A 12569-nucleotide genomic window follows, 5' to 3' on the forward strand; every position below is an offset into this window, starting at 1 on the left:
TATATACATTCATCAATTGATGAATTTAGGCCATAATAGAAAAGTTTTTACAATATAAAACAGAGGAGAGGCAGTATGGTACACCATAAAAAAATGCAAAATCAAACTTAATTAACTTCTTCGAGTTGCAACCAAAGATGAAATGTAACTCATCTGGAGCCATTGATTTTGTTAGTCTTATTAATTTTTCAATTTACTCATCTGGAGCCATACCGACTCCTCAATCGTGTGCGGCCATTGAATTATTGATTTGTGGTGCAAATTGGTCTATCACTGAGATATAGCCATGACAGCTAAAATATCACCTCACAACGTTTAGGTCCAAAGCAAATCCAATTTTCTTCTCATTTGATATATGACAGGTTTGGCTAGTCTTTGAGTGCACGGGGGGTGATTGTATGGCCAAACAGTTTATTTGTAAACAAAAAATAATCTATAAATAAAATTTTTATATGTGTTTCTTTGTACTCTAAAATCCAAATCTAAAAAATAAACTACGATTAAAGAACTCAATTTAAATCTAAATTTAATGTCAAATATTTAAATTTTATCTTATAAGTATAAGTAGGAGCATAAATATGAGACTGATAGTAAATATAAAATGATATTGTGGTATATAAATTTAATGACTGATTTATATATCTCTTTCTATGATCGTTTTCTTGTGCAAATTGTTCCCTGTTTCGATTGACCAAGCCATAAAATCCAAGGGGTGATTGTTTGAATTAAAGTCAAGCGATATATTGGTAAACGAAAGCTAATTCATGAACGAAACTTTTGTATACTTAATCAGTGATCTAAAGGTTAATGTTGAAAAAAACAAGCTTTGGTAAAAATAACCCCTAAAATCTGCTTCAAATTTAAAGTTGTAAATTTAACTTTTAGCTTATAAGTATAAGCATAAGCGAAAAGATTGCTGCTAAAACATTTCTAGCATTTAATGACATTTATATATGAATCACAATGCCTAGCTAGAAATCAAATCCAATTTTCCTCTCTTATACAGTTTTTTTTTTTGGTATCATGGACACATGGGTTTCCATCTAGTACTATAAATACGTGAGTTTATACACTTGATATGATGCAAATTACAGAGGTTTTCAGTGACAGTAGCTACGATGCTACTCACTGTAGATATGATGCTCCTTCCTACTCTCCTCGTGCTTACGCTCTTCTGCCTCGCCGTCTTCCGGCGAACTACCAGGCGTGCCCGTGCTCCGGCAGCCCTCCGGCAGCCAACCGTTGAGATCCACGACGCCGCCGTCGCCCGCCGAGCACTCATCGACTACGCCGACGCCTTCCTTGACCGCCCGGCAGTTCTGCCCTTCGACGACGCTGCTCTGGCTGGCCGCCGCCGGAGCGACAACCTCACCACCGTGCCCTACGGCCCGCACTGGCGCGTGCTCCGGCGCAACCTCACCGGCGGGATCCTTCACCCGTCGCGCGTCGGCCTCCTCGCACCGCTGCAGCACAAGGCCGTCGATGCGCTCGTCGCTGACATCGCCTCCCGGCCCGCCGGCGAGGTGCTCGTCCGCGAGGTTGTCCACGACGCCGTGTTCCCGCTGGTCGCGCGGCTGTGCTTCGGCGAGGACATCGGCGAGCGCCACGTGGGGGACTTGACGCGCGTGTTTGAGGACTTCGAGCTCGACGTCGCGGTCAAGGTGTTCGACGGCTCGACGCTGGCGAGGTTCGTGCGGTGGTGGCAGATGCGCCGCTTCCTCGCTTCCCGGCGCCGGCAGGCCGAGGTGTTCCTCCCTCTCATCGCCGCACGGCGGGCGAAGCAACGACGCGACGACGGCGCGTTACGTCGTCCATACGTCGACTCGCTCCTCGACCTACGCATCCCTATCGGAGACGATGACGCCGACGACGCCGCGAGCGGCGAGGGCATAGAAGGGGCCCACTCCGGCCGCGCGCTCACCGACGACGAGATGGTGGGCCTCGTGTCGGAGTTCCTCAGCGGCGGCACGGAGTCCGTCGTGGCATGCATCGAGTGGACCCTCGCGCACCTCGCCATCCAGCCGGAGCTCCAGAACAAGCTGCGCCGCGAGGTACTCGACGGCGACCGCGGGAGCACGCCGCCGTACCTCCGTGCCGTCATACTCGAGAGCCTCCGCATGCACCCGCCGGTGCCGCTGACCATGCGCGACGTCCGCTCGGCGCAGGCGCTCGACGACCTCTCCTTGCCAGGGGGCGGCGCGCGGGTGCACTTCATTCTCGGTAGCATCGGGCGGGACAGCAATGCGTGGACGGATCCCGACGAGTTCCGGCCGGACCGGTTCATGGCCGGCGGCGAGGGGGAGGGCGTGGGCCCGCTGCCGGGGCCAAAGGAAGTAAAGATGATGCCGTTCGGCGCCGGGCGGAGGTTCTGCCCGGGCATGGGGCTGGGGATGGCGCACGCCGTCCTTTTCGTGGGCGAGCTCGTGCGCGAGTTCGAGTGGGCGCCGGCGGCGAGCGGCGGCGTCGACCTGACGGAGGTGGATGGCTTCTTCAAGATGATGCGTGCGCCGCTCCGGGCGCGCGCCACGCCACGCCATGACGAGCCTCCACGTAACACATGATACATCCAAATTAAGACTTCAATAATAAAATTTGGATAGATTACAAATTACTGCAAAATTTGGATATGGACAACACATACTTCCGGCTTTCATGTTTGCGTACGTGGTGATGATTTATACATGACAGATCTTTTGGCTTTTCCGTGAAATAAGCGGACCAATATATTTGTAAATGAAAAAATAATTGGTGAATAAAACTTTTATATATGTATTCCCAGCAATCTACGAGTCAATGCTGAAAAATAAACTTAGGTAATAAAACCCTAAAATCAACTTTAATTTTAATGTTAAAATTTCAAATTTTTAGCTTGTAGTATAAGTATAAGCGAAAATATCATATTAGGTTGTCCACGTCAATATAAATTTAGCACAAACCTGTCGACTTTTCAGCCATTCGATGCACTTTTGAGAATTTTTTAAGCGAGATACGGAAAAATAAAAATTAAGCATGTGGAATGCGTTTTGAGATTCCTGTAAGCGAGGCTGGAAAAAAAAATTAAGCACGCATAAGATAGGGCTCGAACCCGCGACGACTGGTGCTTGTAATGCAAGCAATTTTAATACACGCCATTGACTTTTTTTTATACGCGTTTGACTATTTTTTTATTTAATATTTTTTTTAAAATATGTAAAGCTATATATATGCATAAAATGATATAAGAATAATTTATAATTTATAATTTTTTTCGAATAAGATGAATGGTGTCACGCCCAGAAATTTCTCACACGAATTTCTGAACTTAATTGTGTATTAAATCCCTGTCCAGGACCAGCCAGGGTACACAAAAAGACAATGTTGATTACATAACCATCGTTCTTAGAAACAACTGAAAATTACACTTATTCTAGCGGAAATGCAGCGGAAAGAAAAACAAAGGGGTAGACTAGCTCCAGCGGGTACGGCTTCAGTCCACAGGCAACACTTCGACGGCGGAACAGCTCACTCCTGAGAGGCACCTCCATCGGACTCTGCTTCTAGCTCTGGGTTGGGAAAGTTAAGCAAGGCTGAGTACAAACCACCGTACTCAACAAGTAACACGGACAAGGGGAAAAAAAATAAATGATGCAATGGGATTAACAAGGACAGGCTAGGGTTAGTTGCGACAAAGCAGCAGTTTAAATAAATAACAGAGATTGAAAGAATAAAGGTAATTTAAATACAGTAAAGCATAAATAAATAAACAGTTGTAAAGTACCACAACACTGCCCAACGTTACACCACGTTGCAACAGGCCCAACCACTATTCAACGTTACACCACGTTGCAGTAGTCCCAAGTGATAACAAATTTACTCAAGTTATTAGGGTTCACTAATCACAGTGAAGCTGGGAGTCCGTCCGTAACCGTGGGCACGGCTATTCGAATAGTTTATACTCTGATCAGAGGTGTACTACTGTACCCACAAGACACGACTCCACTACACTTGAACGTGCGCCGACATACCACCACGGCATACCGGAAAGGAGACCGTGATAGGACCCGTTACACAACCCTCCCTATTTAATCGTACCACACTTCAGGTTTCACCCCCTCCTTTACACCAAGTCGGGCAGTCCCCTCTTGTGCATTGGTAGATCCGGAAGCAGGAGAAGCTTTCGTTACACCACGGTTGCCCGTCCATACTCCATCACGCCTACCCTTGCCTGGGTACGTCAAATAGTTCGAAGTCATGCTCCAAATCCCACCTTACCCATTTCGGCATGTGGTTAGCACTTAACGACTTCCAGGGTTTCCCGTGAACCGGTCCTTAATCGCCATGGGTGCGACTCTCAAAACCATGCACCCATAGCCCACCATTATCAATATTTTAGTTGACATTAACCCGAACCGAGTAGTGAATCATTATCTCGGCTATTCAGAACTAAGCATAATTATATGTGATCCCATGAGCTATTTGTTCTAAGCATGGCTAAGCATTATCCTAGGCCTGACTCTAATCAAGTTACCCCTGGTCCAGCAACGAATAAAGTTGGATAAACAACGGCATAATAATAAGGTTTACCCGAAAAAAGCATAAAGTAAGTACTTTAATTAAAACAATGCATATTTGAAGTAATAAAGCGGGGAATTTGCAATAATGGGTTCAATATGTTCAAGGATGAGTGTTACTTGCCTTGCTCTGGCCCTTGGGGAACTTCGGCGACGATCTCGAAGTAAACCGGCTCTTTGGCGGGGTCCGAATCTAAGCGACAAAGCACAAAAATAAATAAAACAGGCACAAACTCTACTGAAACAGCAAAAGAAACTATTTTTAATGGATTCTTGATAATTTTATGAATTTAATGAAATTTGAATGGACCTAAACGGAGACTAGATGAATTACTTATGAATTTTACAAGTTTTCTGGGTTTTTTAACTAAACAGAAAAGTCCTAAATCAATTATTGCGCAATTAATGGGGCTGCTGACGTCAGCGAGGAGAGAGGAGGCTGACGGCTGACAGGTGGGGACCACCTGTCGGTGAGAGAGAGAGGGAGAGAGGCGCTAACAGCTGGGCCCGGGAGGAGAGAGAAGGCGGACGCGGGGAGCGACTGACGAGTGGGTCCCACTCGTCAGCGAGAGAGGACAGAGAGGAGCACGCCTCGGGCGGGCGGCGGCGACCGGCGGGAGCGGCGGGCGACGCGGCGGCGGCGGCGCACGGCGACGGCGGCGCGACGGCGACGACGCGACGGCGACGACCGGCGGGCGGCGACGGCGCGACGGCGACGGCGGCCGGGGCGGCGACGCACGGGCGCAACTCGGCAGAACAGCGGCGACGGCGACTGGCAAGCGGCGACGGCGCGGCACGCGCGGGCGCAAGCGACGGCGTCTAGACGTCAGCGACGCGGAGGCGACGACGACCACGGCGGCCGGCGGGAGCGGCGGGCTTCGGCCTCGTCCGGCGACGGCGCGCGACTCGGCGGCGGTCGGCCGGAGAGGGGGAGAAAGAGGGGAGGAGGGTGCGGAGGCTCACCGGCGGCGGCGAGGGCGCGGACGGGTCGGCGAGACTGAGGCGAAGGTGGCGACGCGGGCGGGTGCGGGAGATCGGCGGTGGCGGCGGAGATCGATCGGCGCGGCGAGGCGACCGGGCGTGACGGCGACGGCGCGACAGAGGAAAGCGCGGCGCGGGGACGCTCCCCGGCGACGACGAGGACGGCGACCGGTCGGCGACAGCGGCGCGGAGGTGATGACGCGGCTGGACAACGGCGAAGGCGTCCGACGGCGAAGTTGCACGGCGGCGGCGGGAGGCGGCAGCGCGGCGGCGACACGAGCGACGGCGGAAAGTGGGCGACGGCGCGGCGGCGGAGGGGATTTATAGGGTGGCGGCGACCGGCTAGGGCGGGCGGAGGTTGGAGACCGAGTCGGCGACGACGCGGTCTCGGCGGCGGCCGCTGCGGCGGCGGCGGTTGCGGCGCGGCGGCGCGGAGTCCGGCTCGGACGCGGCGCGGCGCGGGCGAGCGGCGAAGCAGTCACTGACAGGTGGGCCCCACCTGTCAGTGGCGCGAGAGGGAGGAGGGAGGCGGCGCGGACTCGCGGCGCGGGCGTCGCGCGAGCTGGGCCGAAGCCGCGGCCCAGGCGGGGCGCGCGCTGGCGGGCGGAGGGAGGCCGGTCGGCTGGGCCGGCCGAGGAGGAGGATGGGCCGGCTCGGCTGGGCCGGCCCGGGAAGGAAAAAGAAAAGAGAAAAAAAAGGAAAAAGAGAGAGGGAGGAAAATTGGACTTCGGTCCAATTTGAGAAGGAAGGGAAAAAGAAAGGAAAAAGGAGGGAAAAAAGAAAACCCCACTTTTGCCGAGTTTTAAATTAATTTGTTTGGCCAAATTTTATACTTCTGCAATTTGAATTTAAATCCTGTTAGTCGATTTACAAGCCTCGATTTAAGTGAATTAATTCCTTTTAGAGTGATTTTTCCTGAGTTAATTAAGCCAATTGTTATTTACGGATTTCTTTTTACAATTTAGGCTTAGGACGAAACTCCGGACGTGACAAATGGTCAAACGTGCGTAAAAATATTATATGAATAGAGACAGTAGTAAAGATGAATACTATGTGTAAGTTTATATTAAAACTAACATATATAAGTTCATATTAAAGCTTATATTACCTTGTAGCCTGCTATATGCTTGCTCTAATCTTACTCTAATCGTTTTTATAAGGGCGTCATCTTTTCTATTTTGCTTATGGTTATTAAGCTAAAATTTAAATTCAATATTAAATTTAAACTTAATTTTAAAGTTTTTTTATCGTGCTTTATTTTTTTTCTTTACTGTAACAACACATATATAAAAGTTTTTTTTTGCAGAAATATCGTTCGGCTTTTTTTAAAAAGGCTAAACGATGAACCTGTAAATTTTGTGTAAGTTGCGTTAAACTTATATTTTTGTTAGAATAAAAAAATGAGTTTGGGACTCCTCCTTTAAAATAATAATTTGTTTTAAATACCTTCTCTACTTCAACTTAGTTTGAAACTCCCCCTAATCGTGGCAGCTCAATAGCTCAAGAGTTCTCGTGATACCAACTGCATTATGTAGCTGTCATGGTTAGAAAGCCCACTTATATTACTTAATTAACTCATGCAATTTTCAATGTACGACTAGTCTCAAGCACATCTTCTTCCCTAATGGCACAGTCATGTTAAACTCATCTTATATATCCACCCTAAATTTGCCAGACAAAACCTAACAAGACAAACACAACAATGCATTCTCTAGTGGTATTGATTAGTAGCCGTAGCATATTGAACAAAGGCCGAAATGTTATTCCATTATCTTAAAAAAATATCTCTATCAAGCCAAGATAGCACCAACGAACCTAGCTTCTCTCTGACTATTTTGTGTTTCTAGGAGCGTCTGTGTGAGGGTCCTTTGGCAGCAAAAATACCCACAATAGTGGGCAAATCTCAAATCATATTAAATTAGGTGGTATTTGCAATAAACCATTTTATAGAGGGGATCTTAAACTAAGAGTCACATTTGAGGTTGCATTTTTTCCTAATTAGAAACATGTTATAGTATAATTACACTACAATTATACCATAGCTATGTTTGTTAGATTATTTAGAATTTTCTATCAAAATTTGTATAGCTAGTCTGAATTCATGAAAATTGAGTCTTATAATATAAACGATTTTGGCAATATTAATGCATAGCCAAAATCCTTATATAATAGGACGGATGTATACATTTGATATTTAGAGTAATGGTTTAGGCAAAATTTTAAGCACTGACCGTCAATTTCTATATTAAAATAAATCAACAAAATGTAATGAGTTTATTCTAACATACTCAAATTATCGTGGCAAAAATTTTACCAAAAAATTTTAATTTCGTACTTAATTTTTTTACTCAAATTGGAGCATTCCTACTTTCTTTTATACCTCCACTTGCTGAACTTGAATTCCACAGATTTCCAAATCGAAATTATCCCATTTAAATTCGTTTTCAATTTACAAACCATACATTTTCTTTTGCTAAAACACTGTCCCTTTGTCACATCCTTGTCGCTTCCCATTTATTTCATTCAGACTACATTCCTTTTATATTCTATCTCCAAACATGTTCCAAAAAAAAGTCACAAAGTCTTTTGTTTCGAATTTTTTTCTCCTTGTCCAAATATTTACAAATCAATTCATCTAAATCCCCACCAAAATTCAGAAATCCCACTATTCAACTTGGGCCAAAGTTACTTTTTTCCTTTGCGCAATCTCTCCATCTCCAACTTGGGCCGAAACCCATTCCAGCTGAGACGAGGCCTAGCCAAGCTGTAACTCTCTCCTCAATCCTCATGTTATGTTAGAAAATTCGAATATGAATTTAACATCTCTAATTTTTCGTTTATAGCAATAGGGAGATGTAAGGACAACAACTGTTGTAATTGTGCTTCACTGCACTGGATGATTTGATAGTGTTGGCCCAAAAAACAGCGGACGCTGGCTCCTCCTTCCCTTTTAAGTTAGTGTCACTCCTTTTAAACTTCCGATGTAGGACTATTGCCAACAGGCAGATTGTACGTGGAGCAAGCACGGAAGATGAGAATACAAATGGGATCTAATTTTTATTTAATTCCATGGCAACCAGGATTCTAAACGGAGGCCTCTGGCTTTATTTAATTGCCTGTCAGCCAGAATTCAAACCTGAGATTTAGGGGGTGTTTAGTCCCTGTCACAAGGAATGTTTGGACGCTAATTAGAAGTATTAAATATAGACTATTAATAAAACTCACCCCATACTCTAAACTATTTCGCTAGACGAATCTATTGAGTCTAATTAGTCCATGATTAGCGAATGTGATGTTACAGTAAACATTTACTGATCGTGGCTTAATTAGGCTTAGAAAATTTGTCTAATGAAATAACATTTATTTATACCATTAGTTTTGTTATCAGGCTATATTTAATACTTCTAATTAATGTCCAAACATCCGATATGATAGAGACAACAAAAAAAAGTCACTGAATCCAAGCAACCACCTACATCGCTAATGCAAGCTGAAGGGGAAGGGGTCGCCGGACTCATGCAAGCTGCCTTGTCGCATGCTGTTGGTTAGGACATAGGACTCTGTTGTTTAACCAAGTTAAGCAACTCCATATTCTTTTGTTTTCTATGCATACTACGTATACTTTACAAACTACGGTGCGTTTTTTACATAAATTTTATATAGAAAAGTTGATTTGAAAAAAACCATATCCATCTATTTTTAAATTTTTATAACTAGTAATTAATTAATCATATGTTAATTCGTGTCCCGTTACCGGACATACAGAGACAACGCGGCCGCAGTGGATGCAGTGAGGCCAGTCCAGCGGCTGCTATTTGGATTTTGGGCAAGGTCACCGGTGTATTGAATTGACTGCCCATACGCTGCCTGGTTTGGGCTTAGGAGGAAAAACAGGGAAGAGTCAGGGAGGAATTTAACTGGATCAGTGCAGTTTGTAGGAGAAAAAAAAGTCTATTTCATATCCCTCAGCTATAAGTTGAGTTCTTATTCGCTTTCCACCAGTTATAGATGGTCCTTCGACTTATGAAGAAGATGTAAATATAATATAGTCCCTCGACAGTACTGTGGATGGTTTTAACTGACGTGGCGATGACATGGCAGGTTAAGTCAACTTTTTTAGGTGATGTGCTCAAGTTGCATACTTGCATTCCAGTAAAAAAAAATAGATGGGATCTACATGTGTGTTAGTGTTGAACCATTAAAAACTAGTGGAACCCACATATAAGCTTATGTAAAATAAAATTAAAAATAGTGGGATCCATTGTCAGCACCCCTCTGTCTTCCCTATCGCTATCTTCTCCCTCTCCATTTATAAGAAAACGGACAATATGCCACTCAGTTCGTATGGTCTAGATAAAATACCCCTCACTAGATAGCATCGGATTAGTGAGGGGTATTTCATCTAAACCATACGAACTAAGTGGCATTTTATCCGTTTTCTCCTCCATCTGTCATCTCTATTATCCTTGTACTGTCTAGTGAGAAAGCCGACAGTGGCAGTAGGTGTCATCAGGAATAATATAGAGCTAGTGCCAGTAGCGTTAAAAACAATACAAAAATCTCAACCATATCGGCAGTCATTTTCTCCCGACTGTTTTAGCTGGTAACAGAAATTCTTAGAAACTGAAAAGGTAAAGTTATCCAGAAACGGTAATGCACATTTTCCAACCGTTTTGTCGGAATTTTGTATTGGGCCGGAAATTTCTGAAAGCCCAAAAGACTCCCAGCCAGCCAAAGTTCACAAGAAAATTTCCGACAGCATAGGTACAATCCATTAACTCCCTAACCCTAATATTTCCTCAGCTCCTCTCCCGTTGGCCGTCCATTCTGAAGCATCCATGGTACCGTGGCATGGCGATTTATGAACGATAGTATGCATTCATTTTCAGTCTAGAACAATCTTATTTTTTGCCTAGAACTTGGAAAATATATATAGGAAAGCATCTTAAACATGTGAGATCATTTTTATTAAACTCAATCAATTGTTATATTTGTTGTTAACAAATTGTATTAGGCAAAACTACGTCCTAAAATAGGTTTAAAGTCTAATTGGGTATATTTTCCCTTAAATTGTAAAATTCATAACTAAATCTTGTTAAATCGAAATCCAGTGAACTAATTTTTGTTATAACTAGTGAAATATGTACCATCACCTCACTCTCATAAAATCCTATCAGAGAAATAGAATGCAAGTATATTCTATACCTAGGGTATTTCATTTTCAGTTTCTGTTTTTTGCCACTTTGGACATCTGGCGCCATGTTATTTTTGTATCTCCCGAATCAGAGACTCAAATGATTTGGTTCTTTCTGCTGTTAGGACATGCCCTACCTTCTGTATTTATGTCATGATGTTTAGAGCATCATGCATATCCATGTATATTTCGAGCTCTTATTTGCATATTGGTTTGATATATTCAAAGGAAACAGAGAACGTGGAAGCTAATCCAGGGCTTGTTAGTGAACCAGCACAGCAGAAAGGCAAGCGTCTGTGCATATTGAGCCGATGTTCTCAACAAGTTGATTTGCTTGCGAAAACCATATTTATATGGATGTGTTGGTTTACTTAAAATGGTGAAAATGGGTATAGTCGATATTATCCAAATGAATGCATTTACCCTCCTGATATATTGCTACCATGTTTACATGTTGTCACCCATGGTTAACGACTTTGTGATCATATAAAGATTATATGTGCTATATGTTTTTGAAAATTAATAGTCAAAAGAACAAAATAGAAGAAGCAATCACAAGTACTTCATTCCAGAGATGTTAGTTTTCTGTGTGGAGGTGACACCGTGGGTTCTTTTCGTCAATATAAAGTATCTAATATATAGAAAATGTTTGACTTATTCTAATTGACTAGAGGTAAGATAATTTTTAATTTTAGCCGTTTTATTCAAGAATAAGCATAAATCAGTTGGTGTAGATGAATATGACGAAAATAATGGTCGATTGTGCCTAAGCATGGCTAGATGGCTAAAATTAAAAATGGGGTATTTCTAGTGCATTTAAAAATAAAAAAATCATAAAACGTTATCATTTATGTTTTGTAATTATGACCTGTTATAGATAAAACGTTATCTATAACGGTTTGTAATTATGATCATTATAGATATGTCATTTATAATGGGGTTCACCCGTTAACGATGATTTTCACATCAGTAACCCTTCGTTCGTAACATGACCGATGCTGTTACAGACGTTGGTTTTGACCCATGACAAATGAGATGTCGTATAACAGTGTATATAAGATATTGACAAAATTTGAGCATGAAAAAAAGCACTTATCCAACAAAGAAAATTGACGTTAGTATAGACAGCTACTCGCCATCCACCTCTGCACGTAAGTCGGGACCAACTCGAGCCCATAAATAAGAGCAGTCCAACAAAAAGTATCTCGAGATACCGGTACTTTGCGGTATTAAATCGTTTCTAATCGTTGGATCTAACAGCGCATGTCCTACTTAGCTAGATCTAATGGTGAGGAATGATTTGATACCTCGAGATACCGGTATTTCGAGATACTTTTTGTTGGAACGGAGCAAATCTCCATAAATAATGCACACTTCGGTACAAAATCCTTGCAAAAAACTATACACCCATCAAAAAATAGTAATGCATATTCGACCAAATTAAAGGGATACATCACATTAATTTGTACCGCCAGCCGGGAGGGTCCACTTTTGTCGCCCATCATTTTGCAAAAACACTAAAAAGAACAAGTAGGCCGATAAAGAGGGCAAGATCCTGTTGGGATGAGACAAATTCTTAATCAGATCATCAGCGCTACGCACAGAGACAGCACGAAGAGCACGAGAAGCCATAGGAGGGAAGCAAGGTGGATGGAGATCAGCGGCGGTGGTGAAGCCTGTGGAGGGGAGTAGCATAGGCGGATATCGGTTTAGGCAGTGAAGCTGAACGGAGGGGATCGGAACAACACAACATGGAGGGGAGCAGCGCAAAGTGGGTGCGAACGAGACCCGTGCACGCCGGAGAGGCAGTGCCAGTGGCGAACGAGCGCATGTCACCGGCCGGC

At 44.1% G+C, this 12569-nt stretch overlaps 1 protein-coding gene across 1 annotated transcript; it reads left to right on the forward strand.

The window, feature by feature from the left end:
- The first annotated feature begins 1109 nt into the window (after nucleotides 1–1109).
- On the forward strand, nucleotides 1110–2755 carry LOC102704699 (cytochrome P450 89A2-like). The gene has a single exon (XM_006653064.3). The coding sequence runs from the start codon at nucleotides 1119–1121 to the stop codon at nucleotides 2559–2561; it is 1443 nt and encodes a 480-aa protein (XP_006653127.1). The 5' UTR covers nucleotides 1110–1118; the 3' UTR covers nucleotides 2562–2755.
- Nucleotides 2756–12569: the final 9814 nt, after the last annotated feature.

The sequence above is a fragment of the Oryza brachyantha genome, chromosome 4 (assembly GCF_000231095.2).
Source record: "Oryza brachyantha chromosome 4, ObraRS2, whole genome shotgun sequence".
Taxonomy (NCBI): domain Eukaryota; kingdom Viridiplantae; phylum Streptophyta; class Magnoliopsida; order Poales; family Poaceae; genus Oryza; species Oryza brachyantha.